This window comes from Homalodisca vitripennis, chromosome 5 (assembly GCF_021130785.1).
Source record: "Homalodisca vitripennis isolate AUS2020 chromosome 5, UT_GWSS_2.1, whole genome shotgun sequence".
Lineage (NCBI taxonomy): Eukaryota > Metazoa > Arthropoda > Insecta > Hemiptera > Cicadellidae > Homalodisca > Homalodisca vitripennis.
Window position 1 is genome coordinate 112,209,699 of NC_060211.1, and position 16,829 is coordinate 112,226,527.

At 34.1% G+C, this 16,829-nt stretch overlaps 1 protein-coding gene across 1 annotated transcript; it reads right to left on the reverse strand.

The window, feature by feature from the left end:
• Positions 1–215: 215 nt before the first annotated feature.
• LOC124362713 (putative leucine-rich repeat-containing protein DDB_G0290503) lies at positions 216–16,099 on the reverse strand. Its single transcript, XM_046817430.1, has 4 exons — positions 15,993–16,099; positions 12,029–12,122; positions 5,690–5,924; positions 216–1,476 (listed from the first exon to the last, which is right to left on the reverse strand). Exons 2-4 carry the CDS (start codon positions 12,097–12,099, stop codon positions 343–345), a joined length of 1,440 nt encoding a protein of 479 aa, XP_046673386.1. The 5' UTR covers positions 12,100–12,122; positions 15,993–16,099; the 3' UTR covers positions 216–342.
• Positions 16,100–16,829: the final 730 nt, after the last annotated feature.

The following is a 16,829-nucleotide window of genomic DNA, read 5'->3' on the forward strand; positions in this document are numbered from 1 at the left end:
ATTTCAAACTTATATTTGTTATAGCTTCAACCTATGTAACTTATTACACAATAATTTAGCGATTAACATTTCTAGGTATTTTAAAACGGTTATATTAAAATTTTCAGAATTATAAAACTAAAAACCAAGTTAAACTCATCACCACATTCAGATATATGCTTCATGTTTCCTTACGAAAATTGGTTAACCAACTAGAGCAAATGAAAATGTCTGGATTGTGCATGTTAATATTTAAAGTATTATGTTTTATTAACAAAATAATTAGTACATTGAGGAATTAATAAAATAGTCCTTCCAGTTCACTATCATCTACAATATTACTACTACACTTGGTCATATACGTCACTCTTCTGAATTCAACATCCTGATATCTGCTTTGTCCAGATTGAAATTGTTTTTGGAGATGGTCGAAATCTCTTCTAATACCTGGCTAACATGCGTCTGCCACTCTTGTTGGTTACTGAAATTGTTATCGAACTTTCCAATGTGTTCGATAATCTGTCCCACCTTGCCTTCAATGCTGTTCATGTTATGTAAACTGACGTTCATGCCAGCATCCGTCTGTTCTTTGAGTAGATCCAAGACCTTGGCGGATGCTTTCAGGTGATAGGACATATTGTCCATCTCACTCAAAACCTGACTCGTTTCGTATTCAATTTTCGATGTGAAATTATCTAACACTTCGTTCTTACTGTCTATGATGGTGAATGACATATTATCGAATCTTTTGTTCACCGTCGTGTTCAAATCCTTCATCTGGAGCTGAACTGAATTCCCAATCTCCAGAATTATCTGGTTGATACCATTATCAACCTTTGTCTTCGTGTCCAAAACATTGTCTGCTGTCTTAGTTATCACCTGTGCCACGTTAGCCAGACCTTTAACTTCCTTCAAGAGCTGTCCATAGCTGTTCTGAACATCCCCGCAGAACCCCTCAACAAGGCTCCCTTTGGTCATGTTTCTGTGGAGTTCTTGTCCCTTGTATGCAGCCAGTTCATTCTTTATCTCCTGGAGTTGCTCATGGGTAGTGTTGAAAAGACCAGTGACCTCCTCCTTCGCTGCCAGGGAAACCACTCTACGCATAACATTCTCGGTCATCTGCTTGATCTCAGTGAGGGCATGCTCTTGTCCGCCCAATGCCTCCTGCATGGAGTGACAGTCGTCCTCTAGCTTCACAGGCTGTAGCCTAGCAAGTTGTGTGTCTATGTGATGTATGAAGGCAGTGATATTCACGGCGGACACGACTGTGGATGTTGTCTGCAGAACACGTGCTTCCAATCGGTGCATGGCGAAGGTAAGATTATCCACTTTGGCACTAAGAGCCGCTTCCATTGCGTCCACTCTTCTATTGACTACAGACGGAACATCACCTTTACTGGAGATATTGTAGACTATAGAATTCATGTTGGCAGCCCAGTTCTGTAAAGTACTTTGCACCTGGTCCAGTATTTGGGCGGTTTTATCGATTTTTGTGTTCTGAAATAGAATAATAAATTAACAAGTTGTAATACAAACAGCCATTTAAAAAGAAATAAACAGTTTTACTGAAATAGTTTTAAATAGCAAAAGTATGAATTGATTTTGTACATTTTGACAAATTTAAATTGGAGTTTTCGTAGGACACCTCAGCCTACAAAAACTGTTAATCTTCTATAATTCAATTTTTAAATATGAGCAGTAATTATGATCATTAAGTAATTTTCATTATTTACTAAACGTTACTTGAATTATTGTGTGTCTGTAAATTTAACTTGATTTGTTTCTTCGCCCATAACCTATCAAAACGACTGCGCTGAAATTTCACATGGAAATTCCCCTGGGATAAATATATGTATAATCTTATTTCTAAAATCCATCAGGGCTACGCCACACTGGTCTTTAAAGTAGGAAAATATTCCTTCTAAAGTTCTGAAATATTAAGTAAAACTGCATTCCTAATGTTATCAACTGTTCTGTGTAAACATGGTTAATTATTTTTAATTTGTTTACATTTATAGTGAGTGAAAATATTTTAACGTCGTTTTAGATCTCAGCGATTAGGTAAGTACGTATCTATTTTATAAATTTCCCAAAACACAAGATGGTTAGAATTTGACACTCCCTTTGAAGCAGTCGGCAGGAACTGCTAGATGAAAATTCGCTGGACTGTGCTTTTGAACTAATGTACTAATTCCAGCTCTAAATGTTCCAAAATATTAACAATGTTTTTCAGTTAAAAAGGAAAAAAAACGCGTAGTGTCATTCTTAACGTAATTTTAGCTGTGCATTTTAATCAAATATTAAGTATTAGATCTAAAAGACAACGTTACTTAACGTAACAAAGTTATTTAGAATAGCCATAAATATAAACTTTTAACGTATTTTCTTGGTCGTGGCAACAAGGCAAACTCAACATTGGCGTCGGAAATAAAATTCACTCACACCAGTAGTGGTCATACACGTACAACGCCTACTAAATTGATTGCAAAGATGCGGGTAACTGCTAGAAGTGCAGATATAAAAGACAATGTAGTCTGACATTTACTTTACATTTAAACTCTCTTATTAAACCTGAATTATTAGTCTTTTTACAAAAATGGGCTTATCAGAGCTGTTTATGTATGTATATTTATTTGATCAAAAAAAGAGGAAAAAACAGCAATGGAAAAACACTAACATCAAAGTAAATTACAATGGCCATACACAAACCAGTTTTTAAAATGTTTTCTTGATCTTGGGAGGAAGGGAAACTCAACATAAGCGTAGGAAGTATAATTCACACGAGCCAGAAGTCTTCATACAGGTTTGCATAGTAGGTTTAAGAAAAGCACCCGTGTAGAAGTATTGCTTTTCACACGGGCAATTATATGTTGCATGCTCTCGAGTGGGTGAACCATTCAGTTTGTTTGTGTTAGCTAGGGCCTACAGATTGGCTAGCAAAAATATTGCAGGATCCATTGCGTTAAGGGATTGATGTTGTAATTAATAATATTATCATATATGATAATTATATATATATACAGAATAAATTATATTAAATTAATGAGAAAATATAAATATTTTAATGTTTTGTAATTTTTATATATTCCGACATCGTTTACAACGCTCCGTGCTTCTTCCTATATTAATCGTGCGTGTTTGTGCGTGTGTTAGTGAGTGAGTGAGTGAGTGAGTGAGTGAGTGAGTGAGTGAGTGAGTGAGTGAGTGAGTGAGTGAGTGTGTGTGTGTGTGTGTGTGTGTGTGTGTGTGTGTGTGTGTGTGTGTGTGTGTGTGTGTGTGTGTGTGTGTGTGTGTGTGTGTGTGTGTGTGTGTGTGTGTGTTACACACACAGAATAGATGATATTGAATGAGAAAATATGAATATTTTAATGTTTTGTAACTTTTATATTCCGACATAGTTTACAACGCTCCATGCTTCTTTTATTAATCGTACGTGTTTGTGCGTGTGTGTGTGCGTGCGTGTGTGTGTGTGTGTGTGTGTGTGTGTGTGTGTGTGTGCGTGTGTGTGTGTGTGTGTGTGTGTGTGTGTGGTGTGTGTGTGTGTGTGTGTGTGTGTGTGTGTGTGTGTGTGTGTGTGTGTGTGTGTGTGTGTGTGTGTGTGTGTGTGTGTGTGTGTGTGTGTGTGTAAGATTAATAGAAAATATAAAACTTTTTATGTTAAAGAATTTAGTGTCTCATATTATTTTGTTGTATTTATTATTATGTAAAAATAACCATTTAATACTTAAAAAGTACGTACTTTTTCAAGATATATATTTACAGTCCGTTGTAACAAGTAGTCACTTCGGTCCCGAGACTGCCTTTCCATTTTTTTATACTAATGTATGTACGTCCCAGTCAGTGAGAGAGGGATATAAATTTACAGATACCGAGAAAAGCAGCACTGTTAGCCATGAAGAATAACTACCCATTCTTTTATCGACAGAACATATTGTTGACAGTTAGGGGATAGTCGCGGGGTCATCCCACGATATATGGAAGGAATTTTCAAAAACTTTAACTAAAGTACAAAGCCAAATCTTATTTACCACAAGTGAAAGTTTGAATAGCAACTAACTATTCAGTAAACTTTTAAAACATAATAACATTATTAGCAATTTAGCAGAAGAAAGAGATTTTTATGAAAAATTGAAAGAAACACATTTATTGAAGGAAATGATTTCACATCACCCAATTTTGAATCAATAATGACGATTCAGTTGTAAAACAAAAAAACGTAATAAGTACTGATTTTTGTCAATTGATTGGGAAAAACTCAAACCAATTAAAACTATATACGAGTGTAAAGAGCGAGGGTACCTCAGAGAAATAACGGTGTTGCGCCCTACAGATTGGATTCGACTCATGGGATCAACACAATCTGCCATGTCCTTACAGTTTATCAGAGCCGTGTTTCGTTAGATCCATCAACAAGAAAACAATAAATGCAGTCAAAATGAAAAATGTTGCAATTTTTGTGGTATCGATGCTCTAGGGCAGGGTTTTAATAAGCGTTTACCACTTGAAGCCGTATCATTGTAGTCTGCATGTGAAGACACGAGAAATATGCCTCACAAGAAGAAAAAACGGCTTAGGGGCGAAAAAAAGGAAATCTCGACTTTTGCTTGGCACATTTGTCCGCTGTTAGGTAGCCAACAAAATCGTGGACAAAAAATATTTGGAATTGCCTAATGCATTAATGATAAAGTATGTAGAGGAATGCAAAACAGTAAGAAAACAATTTAAGTGATAACGTAGTGTCTCGGATTGTAAAGCATTCGTATTCACCTTGTCGCTCATTCATGATATTGGGTTCGACAAATGTTTCGTTCATTATTACACAGAAGCTCGAATGGAAATTTACCCAACTCAGCACACACGGTTTATTTATTTTTTTTATATGCATGACAGGTTCTTTGGTACAGAACATTTTAAAATATGATGGACCATCATATTACATATATTTTTGTGAGGTTGTCTTAAACACGCCGCCTCAGCATATATCAATCCTGCAAATGTTTTCCGAAAAATATGATGCGAAAAAATATACTTTATATTAGCTGAACGAATGGTTTATTTAGGTAAGATGCATCGATCACCAATGAAGTCAGTATTTATTGATGATTCCAAAACAGTAAAACCAGCACTGAGTCGTTGTTATGCAACATTTAAGTGTAGATAAGTTTGTTTTCTAGATATGTGTAGATAGGCATTCAGATAACAGACATAAATGACAATTTTCCAGTTCTTCACTCACACTCAGCCAATAAAATACTCTACTACTGCGTGTATCATAAGTACGTGGCACCTGAATATAAATAACAATGTTCATAAATAACAATAAATAATTGAAACTCTAACGTTACGTCTGTAGTGTAGTTACTAACCTGTCGGTTTAGTTCATACTGTATGAAGGAACGTTCGGTTCTCTAAAGAAAACGTTTATCAGTCGTATTTGTGGCAATTTTGTTCTCCTATCAAAAACCATATAATATACAATATAATATATATCTTTGAATTAAGATAGATGATAGTTTGTGGACGTAAAGTTTACGTACGTTGATTGAAAAAAGGGTACACCTAACCAGCAGATCTGAACTATATATAACAAATTCAATCAGGGTTTTTTGTGTAGAACGATGAATCTTCAATTTTAACCTACTGTACACACAAATATCGTTATATTTAAGATTTATGGTGTAACCTTAACCCAGTCCTAAGGAGGTCTCACCTGCTGATTAACTTGGTTCTGTAGGTTCCCGTGGCGATTGTTTAGCGCATTAAAATTATTATTTGTGATATCCATTCTACTCTCTAGTCCACTTAGACGGTCGTTCAGTCTGGAAATAGACGACTTCAGATCATTGCCCAGTCCATTCTCTCTGGCCATGTAGTTCTCCAGCGTTCTCTGACTCCCCCAGACACTGCTCCTCATGCTTTCGATGGAACTTTTAAGTTCATTGAATCTGAAACACATGAATGCCAAACTAAGTGTGGTCACCATATTTTCACAAGTTTTTGAAAAAAGAAGGCAGTCGCATCTGTCATTCGACTCTTAACTTTTTCATATTTAACTGTGCACTGTAGTTAACTGTCATGATGAGTAGTTTCGGTAATAATTGTTGTGACAGTGTTACAGCCAATATCTACCTTTAAACCGGCCTATCTATATTCGTACTGTCACCTACCTTTTTCACAGCCTAGTTCTATATGAAAGGCCAAGATCTTATATATCAAAATGTTTAATAATTTGGTTGCAGAAAATTGGCACGGTTGTAAGTTGCTGTTGTCTGCATTTCTGTTCTTCTGTACGTGTCTAGAGCATATATCACTTCCTCACAGAGGCAACTTACTGAATTAGAGATTAAGTTTTCGGCATTTTACTCTCATTTTTAATGGATTATAAAGTTTTTCCCAGTTTGACAGCCTGCAATGGCCTCAAATAATTGTCAACGGCCGATTCTGACTTATAGCTGATGGCCCATTAAAATGTATACCGGGGGCAATCAAATGGTGGGTATTTAAAAATTGTATGAATCTCTAATGTTCAACTCGCAGTAATGTTGTATTTTAACCAAATTTTAATTTATTCTAATCCATGTATACAATTTATTATTTTATTAATTTGATGGATCTCAAAACTAATGATTTTAAAGTTAATTGATTAAAATGACTTTAATTAACTTAAAGTTAACTTTTACAGTTTCCTTTGTATTGATGTCACGATGTATAGTATCCTGGGATAATGATATAATATATTGTTATTTGTTTAGTTGATTTTACTAGTTTGTTATATTTTAGTTTGTTTTATTCTAGTCGACAATTCCAATACTTACTACCACTACAATTGATTAATACTAGAGATATGTAGTAAAATAAGTATATTTTGAAACTCTGTTTATTAAATGAAGTTTATTTAATTTTAAATAATAAATTTCAGAAGTAAAATAAAAAAGATAAAAAACAAAACGCTATTTTAAGAGAAATATGTTTATATTAATTACCTAATGTCGGCTTTAACAATTAGATTATGTAACAAAAAAAAAGTTATGGTTGCCTGTAAATTCGGTTTTACGGGCGAAGATTTTACGTGACAACGTCTTTTTCTCGGTAGAATATTTATTGATATGAATATTATTAAATTGCACAATAGGAACAAGGAATTGAATGAAAATAAGAATTGCACAAATTTTAACTATAGAAATATATTTTGTTTACTAAAACATTGTACATAATTTGAAATTAATTAAAATTTGTTATTGTAAATGGTAAAGTTGAATAAAACATTTACTAAAATTGGAATTTGAAATTTCTTGCTAAACACAGTTAAATTCTAACTCCGCGCGTGGTGATTGGTCGGTTTAGTTCGTTTGTTTGGTCGCACTGTTATGACAGGTTAGAGGTTATAATTTGTTATTTTAAATGTTTGACTAGCAATACGCGCTGTTTCTTCTCAATCGACTGAATTACGATTGATTGCAGAGTGATTTAAACTAATAATTTACTTAACACTATCAACATTTGTCAATAGTATGACATAACCTATAAACTCAGTTTCTCAACTTTTGTGTCAATCTAACAATTAATCAATCAATCATAGTTTACGATAATGAAATATCAGTGTTACAATTATTTACCTTTATTGTTGTAGTTGTTGTAAATGACGAATCTAAGCACTCCACATTTTCACGAATAAACATAGTTATCTGCTTTATCCCGTGCGGCGGACCCACAGTTATCTGCTTTATCCCGTGCGGATCCCGTGCGGCGGACCCACTGGACGGGCATCGTAACGTTACCGGGCGTTACACTTTTTCATGAGTGACTCCGAGCCGCAACCTAATTTAAGACGTTGTCACGTCAAAAATGTTAAAAGATCAGTTTATGAGTGAAAACCAAGCTTTCAAAAGTTAATAATCCATTTTACAAATAATATATAAACATGTATTTGATTTCGAAGGGCAAATGACACATAAATATCCTTCGGGAGTATCCCAGCCTGAACACTCTTTGTGTAGCGTACAAGAAGTGCAACGTTACAGCATTTCACCGTCTTTCCCTGTGTCTTCACAATAAAAAACCAACTTATTCAACCATTTAATTTAGGTTTAACTCATTCTCAAATTAATCGTCACAAATCTCGTCTTCATCAATAAATGCATTTATGCCATAAACAAACAGTTGCTCATCTATCTTCAGACGACTGAAGGCTTCATTTTCAGCAACCGCATTTTTTCACTGTTTTTAATTCCTCCCTTGAATCGTTTTTGTCTATTTTGGTTTTGTTCTTTTAATTTATTGTTTCTGTCTTTTGATCTTTCCTTTTCATCCTTTTTCCTCTTTTCGTCGAGCTGCAATTTCATTGGCGCAGAAGTCAAAACTTCGGAATGTTGCCTTTTGGAATGCCTTCCTCTTTTCTTTGGTAGGTACTGCATGCTGGTAGGGGAGAAATTATTTCTATAGAACTTCGATTACTGGAGAACCCTGGTTGTTTCCATCAATAAGTCCGTAGGTCACCCTAAGTCTTGTTCAGTAGGAACTGTGGCTTCTCCATTTTCTTCCTCACATACAGTAGACCTTACTCTATTAGGGTCGTCTACACGCACTGGCATTTAGTCTTTATTTATTTTGAATAATATCTGCTACAAAGAATCTTCATTTGCGAAGATTTCAGGATTAGGTGGATGAATACCAGTGCTTTTTACAAATCCATTACTGTATTAAAATGCAGCACTGAAACTAACTATTTAATTTTTAACATCTAATAAATGGAATAAAGGAACAAAATTGCGTATAGCTGGTAAACGAAGTGGAAATTTAAAAAAGTTTATTCAACATTTTTAGCTTAAAATCACACATAGAATCTGAAAATGGATAGCCAGCCCAATCGTTTTGTTACACCCTGTATATTGAACCTTTTAACTTAATTATTATAATGATATGTTTGGAAAATTCATGTACAGTTTGAAGATTCTTACTATCTAATTTAAAAATATGAATCTCTTGAAAATCTTTGTTTTATTTTGAAGGTGGGGTTAACCCGTCTGTGCCGCTACTTATTAGGGTCTGTCTACCTGGGCACGCTTCCACTGGGGAGGCAGATCTCACAGACAGTTCCAACGATCGTGTCATTCACTCGTTTATATGAATATTATGATCAAAGGAGGAGTACGCCAGACTTCAGGTCGCGTAACAGTCTTTGCTGAAGTTGCATGCACCATTTCTCTATCTCTAGTCTTTAGCTCACTTCATTAGCTCACATGCGTTACTATCACACGTTAAAAGTTAATATGATTGTACTCAATTTGTTATTGATTTTTAACATAATATCAATGAAACAATGTTCGCTAATGTTAAGACAACTCTCATGGAGTGACATGCACATATAAATTCTAAGTCTATATTGCATATATATAAACAGTGGCGCACCCAAAAATAGTCTCTGGGGGGTTTTCGGAACATAAGGAATTTGAAGTTATGGAAACCCCTCCAGACCAGTCTTCCCCGGGAGATTTTCCGAAACATTAAATACTGAAATTGCCATTTTATAGTACTTTTAACTAGTAAAGGGTGGACAAAGATTATAGGTAAGAGTGTATTAAGTTTACAGTAAACCCACTCTACCACCAATCACAAGAAGCTTATACAGGGGTGATTAAACATTTCAGCAACGAATACAGTTTATATCAAGTGTATTTAACTAAAACAAAATTTAATCGTAATATTGACAAAATATTAAACAAAATAGTTAAATTTCAATCACAAATCAAAGCCACAGCTTAATCTTGATGTCTACACTCTGATCAAAAATTGTAGATATATACAAGTTTGAAAATTGACCACAAACTAATAAAGCTAGAATAAAGGGAGTTATGTACAATTTATTGTGTTAATTTCCTCATTTCGACATATAAAACTGTTTACTGAGAAAAAATTTCAGTTTTTATATCAATAACAATTAAAAAGTTTTGGCGCTTTATACAATCACACTGCAACTTTAAAAATTCAAAACTCGAAAACTTGTGATCCGATTAAAACCAAATGTTTATGCAAGGTAGATAAAAGTGTACTGTAATTTAATTTGCAGTGTTATAATGTCAGAATAGAATAAAAATAAAATTGTTATTAAATGACCACCTTAACTTTTATTCTTGAGCGGATGGTTCACAAAATGTGGACCGGAAACTGCTTAATTTTAACACGCAAATCTCCAAACTGCCCAGGGTGGTGCTGCCTCGTAGTTACAACGAATGACAACAAAGAACTACTGAGAGCTCGTATTGCGACAACTTATCACGTCTGGATTACTATAACAGATACTGTGTACCGGTTACTCGTTCGTTAGCAAACCGGAAATAACCGGTAAAGGTTACTGTTACAGGCATTTTAACGATAGAAATACTTTATACGAGTACGTTACTGGTTCAAATACTCGAATTCGTCTCGTTTCGCAGTAAGAGTAACTGGAACATTTACCTGTACCAATTTTACGGTTCTGTACCGTATGGTTCTATAACAGTTCAAGGGCAATTAATTTTACCCGGTCACTGAAAATACTGGGTACATGAAGAAGCTACAAGAAATATTAAAGCATAATAACTTCAGTTGCTGCGTGACGGTGAAATTCTAATATTTAGCATTTTGAGCAAAATTTAATTAGGCCTATTATATATGCAGTGCCGTGTATTTCGTAAATTAAAATAGTCATACATTTTAAATTATATATATATATATATATATATATAAATTAATTTAATTAATTTATAATAATATTTATAAATATTATAAATATTTATTATAGGAATTTATTATAATATTTATATTAATTAATTAATTTATATATAAAAATCATAATTTATATATATATAAATTATGATTTATTTCAAAGTCCCAACATAAATTTAACATTTAGTCGAACGACAATACACTATTAGGCGATTGATTATTTTGAAATAAAATGCTCTTGGGGAGGGGGCGATCACGTTCGTCCTCCCTCGTCGGTGGGATTGTATATAAATAAAGTTTCATAATACATTTTAAGTCTGTATGGCAGTTAGTTCATGAGATATCGAGCGGACAGATAGATTATATAGAAGTGAACCTTTTCCAGCCGTTCCATTGGTAGGCTTCGCTAACGCTAAGCCAATTAAGTACAACTATTCTGTTCTGCCTACCAACATATTTATATGAATCCACTCACTCAATATCTTAAATCTCAAGTTTTTCCCTCATTGGTTGAACATTGGCTTGAGAGACAAGGCAAAGTGTTACCTGTCTACCTGTCTATCCGCCCATATGTCATGCCGATATCTCTTTAAAGAACCAACCCAAAAAGACTTGAAATTTCGCATCAAGTCTCATTTCTATATATTCAATACCGTTTTCGATTATGGTGCATGTTACTGTATGGGTGGGATTTTCCTGAGCGTTAGCAAACATTGTTACATTGACCTTATAAGTAACAATGAAGGCAACAAGAAAATCGCAGAATAAGTAATATCTACATCAGACTGAGTACAATCGTATGAGAATGTAACACGTGACACAGTGACAAATGTAGCATAATCAACTACCCGTAAGATATCTCGAGATAGATTTATCTATATAACTAACGTTTTGCATTAAACTTCATTTCTAAGTAGAGAAGAATGACTTCTATGAGGGTGCAAATCCACCCATGAATTTAGCTGAGCGTCATTACAGGTACAACGGGGTAATTTATATCTCTGTCTGTCGGGGGGATGTAAAATTTTATTTTAAGTATGATTGTCTATGTCATCTCAAGAATGAAATGACCTACGAACTTTACATTTCGATTGCAACCTCAGCGACATCTGTTACCCGACAAGACCTTGTAAAAACCTTATCCAACATAGGCTGATAAATTTAGAAGTCTTCTCTTAGTACTGTATCTTTTTAGTGCACTAGTGCATCCAAGTAAATTTATGATACTGTCAGAGTTCCTAAAAATGAAATCCAATAGCACTATCCTGTTATATGATCAATAATAAGTGTAAACCAATATTTTACCCAACGATGCGTATTTTAAGTAGTTCTAATATTTGCTTACTTGTAAAGACAAAAAGGTGTCACAGAGGAGATGCCACACAGCACCAAGAACACAAGCGGCAGACACTTCATGGTAGATACCTGAACTGGAACAACTGGAACATTCACATGTAACTGTACATATTTCCTTCATTGGTACCAGAGGTGTTAAGCATACTTGCGTTTTGTTTGCAAAACATATCGGTTACATTAAAATACTGGTAAAAAAAATTAAAATGTCTGATCAAGAACTTACTTTAACCCTTTCCCCGGCAATATGTAATAAAGAATATTTATTGGCTTACTATACAAAAATATCCACGGAAAGTAGTATATTTGCGTATAAGAGTTTTATATAAAAATAACATTTTTAGCTTTTATGTTGTACACAAAAATGCAACTTAATTATTTAATAATTTGTTTAAACTGTGTTCATCTTTCAAAGACATATAGATTTACAATAGAATCTAATGACAGTACTTGCAGAGGGATGAAAAACTTGCGGATTGTAAAAAATATACAAGATATATATATATATATATATATATATATATATATATATATATATATACAGGGTGATTCATGAAGTTCTCCCCCCCACTTCTACAGCACATTGTATTAGTAAAAATAATGAAAAAATGTTATATAAACATAGGTCCGAAAACGCTTCGTTAGCGAGTTACAGCTAGCGAAAGATTTCGCCTGAATTCCTGGGTAAAGAGTAAAATAAAGCCATACTGAACTTTTGGAAAGGTTTAATTAAGTAAGAAATATCGTGGATTCTTATGTATTTTTACCTGATAAAGCTAATAAAAATAGGTTTCAGAACTGTACCTGTAGTAGTTTTTGAGGGATTCAGGGTTAAATGCAAAAACTTGGGGCACGAAACAAAGTTTGATGTACAATAACTTTGTTACATTGGTAATAAATACATAAAATCAACGAACATTAATTGTAGAGAATTTAAATTCTGAGAAAATTAATATAATCAAAGTCTAAAAATAAAACAGAAATAAGTACCAAAAAAATCGATTTTATTCAGTATAATACATTACTAGTTTTAAGCAAAATTAATCAGGTTGGGCCAACCGTACGCACCTTTTTATAATAGATGTTCGAAAATGAGTCTATCATTATCAATACATTTTGCAGCACGTTTGTGTATTGCTTTTGTTGCGTTTCTTAATTTTTCAGGACTTCCCTGTATCTGCACAGCCGAATCCATAATACGGGGAATTAAATTTCATCACGAGAATTCACTTTTGTCTGGTATACAATGTCTTTCATCCATACCCAGATGCAATAATCCAATGGAGATAGATCTGGTGATCTTGGTGGCCAAGGGTGAGGCCCCTCCACGACCAATCCAGTGTCCAGGAAATTGATGATTTAAGTAAGCAGAAACGGCACGTGAAAAGTGGGGAGGTGCTCCGTCATGCTGGAAGTACAAATATTTTGTCTGAGATGTTAAAGGAACATTCTCTAACAGCTGCGGCAACTCTTCTTGAAGGAAATGCAAATAGAACTCAGCACATTAGGCGTCCAGGTAATATGAAAGGTCCAATCAGCGATTGTGCAAAAGGCCACACCAGACATTGACGCTAAATCGGTGTTGAAAGTTCTGTTCCACTACCTCATGTGGATTTTCTTCTGCCCCATGAGTGTTCATTGTGCAAGTTATTGACACCATCCCGTAACGTAGTTCATATTCTTCTACAGCAGCTCTAGCATTACCATTACAGTAAACCCAGAATAAAAACCATATCAGCGTATTCCTCTGATGTAAATAAGTAAGGCATTTTTTCGCTAAATAAACAATCGAATTATAACTCACAGATAAATTGCATTTAATAACACGATTCACAGAACCCGATCTCCTGCTGTAGCTTGCAAAACACCACTAATACACAGTTCTAACGTAACAGTACAGAATACCATTGTTGATCAGCTTTTATTCATGCGTTACCAACTTAGAAATTAATAAAAACAAAAAACTGCATTTCGATGATTAGTAAACAATAATGGGAAAATGTTTGCTTCATTTATTTTCGAACATTTGATGTAAATTTTTATTTAAAAAAAAATACAACGTAATAAAACATGATATTTTTATATTTACAAACAAAAATTTATTTAACAGTTAATCTTGTTTTCTCAATTTATCTCATCATTAAGGAACAAACATTTTGTTTTTGTTTTATTTTAACTAAATACCGTACGGCATTTTTTACAGCTAGTAAATGTATTTATACTGAATAAAAATCGATTTTTTGGTACTTATTTCTGTTTTATTTTTAGACTTTGATTATATCAATTTTCTAAAAATTAAAATTCTCTACAATTAATGTTCGTTAATTTTATGTATTTTATTACCAATTTAACAAAGTTACTGTACATCAAACTTAAAAAAACATTGTTTCGTGCCCCAATTTTTTTGCATTTAACCCTGAATCCCTCAAAAACTACTACAGGTACAGTTCTGAAACCTATTTTATTAGCTTTATCAGGTAAAAATACATAAGAATCCACGATATTTCTTACTTAATTAACCTTTCCAAAAGTTCAGTATGGCTTTATTTTACTCTTTTACCCAGGAATTCAGGCGAAATCTTTCGCTAGCTGTAACTCGCTAACGAAGCGTTTTCGGACCTATGTTTATATAACATTTTTTCATTATTTTTACTAGTACAATGTGCTGTAGAAGTGGGGGGAGAACTTCATGAATCACCCTGTATATATAAGGTTAGAAGATGTGTAATGAAAAATCACTTTTTGTTTTTATAAGTACTGTATTTTTGATTTGAGAAAGTAACTATTAATAATTAATATAGCAAATTTATTAACTATTTCATGCCATGATTGACACGACGCCTACGTAATGTAACATACATAAAAAACTATATACGAGTATCATAATTTTACTGAAACTTTACATAAACGATCCCTAGTATGAATATATTCGAAAGTCCCTATTCTTATTTCGAAAATCCTTCCACGCTACCCACCACTGATCTTTAAAGTAGGAAAAAGCCCCTCTTGGTCTCTAAAGAGCCTGTCTAATGTAATCAACTGTTCCGTTTAAACATTGTTTTATGACAGTACAAACATTTTAAAAATTAATATAATCACTATTTACTATTTGTTTACGTTTATAGTGTGTAGACTCGCTAAGGAGTTACCAATAAAGAATTTTTACGCCGTTTTTATATTTCAGAGATTAGGTAAATACTCATAAAGCTTAGAAAATGTCCTAAATTGATAGTCAGAATTTGACTCCAAACACTCCGTTTGAAGCAGTCAGCTAGAACTAGATGAAAGTTCGCTAAACTGTGCTTTTGAACTGATGATGTGCTAAATCCAGCTCTAACAAGTTTTTAGATATATGATAAATTTACCATCAATATTTTACTATAAATTTAAAGACTGTTACAAAACCATCTTAATTGTTTTTAGACAAAAGCAGGCTTCTCAGAACTGTGTATATGTATACATACATGCATGCATATATATATATATATATATATATATACATATAATATATAGGAGTAAATTACACTGTTTATGAATATACCGCTCTTTTAACATATGCCTACATATTTTGATGGTCGTGGGAAGAAGGCAAACTCTACATTGGCATCGGATATATAATTCACTTGAACTAGTAGAGCTCATACACGTGTAAACCCTACAAAATAACGTGCGAAACCGTGGGTAGCTGCTAGTGAACCAATAAACCTTACTATGTCTATTAATGAAGACGATTTAAATTTAATAGTGAGTGTTATTAAATTAATCATAGTTCTCCACTACAGCATTTTGTGGTATGAGTTTAAAAAAATCTAACTCCATAACTCTCACTTATTAAGGCGCCCGCCCTCTCAAATAAAACATTTGAAAATATTTGAGCTATGTTAATCAAACTTAATTGTCTTAACTCAAACTTAATTTAGGAAAGTGTATTAATATCTGAGAGGGGGTTTACTTACATAAACGTGTCACCAGGCGTTGTGGACGCTTGAGATGGGAAATGTGCTGTTAATAAACTCTCCAATTACCCCTCCTCCCGATGTTCATTAGTCAGTTTCCGCAAGAATGGAAATCTTGGTTATTGAGTTGGTTTTATACAATTGGTTCGCTTTAGGCATATGTCATCATTTCCGTCCTTATCTTTATCGTTTCCTTGTGTTAACCGCTTCCTTCGTGTGGTAAAATCTGTTCACAACAATATTCCGATTAAGGTCTGTTCATTTCACAAAGATATACGAATAAAATTAACAAAATTGAATCGGGTTCGGAGGCAAAAGTGTTAGGTGGAGAGATAGCTACAAATGAAATTAAAATACAGAGACATCCGTAGATGGTAGGACGGGTGAAACACATGGTATAAAAGGTGCATTTGAGGATAGATGCCGACTCACCGATGTTGATCTTGGTTCTAGCCTTGCTTCATCCCAGGGGAGGGAGAAGTTCCAGCTCGGCCAGGGCATCTAGGGCTGCAGTGGGATCCACAGAAGAACAAGTCACTTTCATTGAGAATCTTCACTGGCGTCGGGGTTGGAATATGTTTAGATAGGAACCATCACTAAGGGTAAGCTGCTGCAATCGGACCATGTCATCTCCGACGGGAGCAACGAGACACTATATAATGAATACACTATATAATGAGGCTCGGGGTCTAAGGAACGTTCCTGGACGGCAGATAGACAGATGGGAATACACGATGTGTCTACCAATGAGAGACGGCGGTTAAAATCGGACGATAGGTACAACGGTCACTTGGATAAGCTCACCAGTATTGCTTTGGCATAGGGAAGCCCTAAACT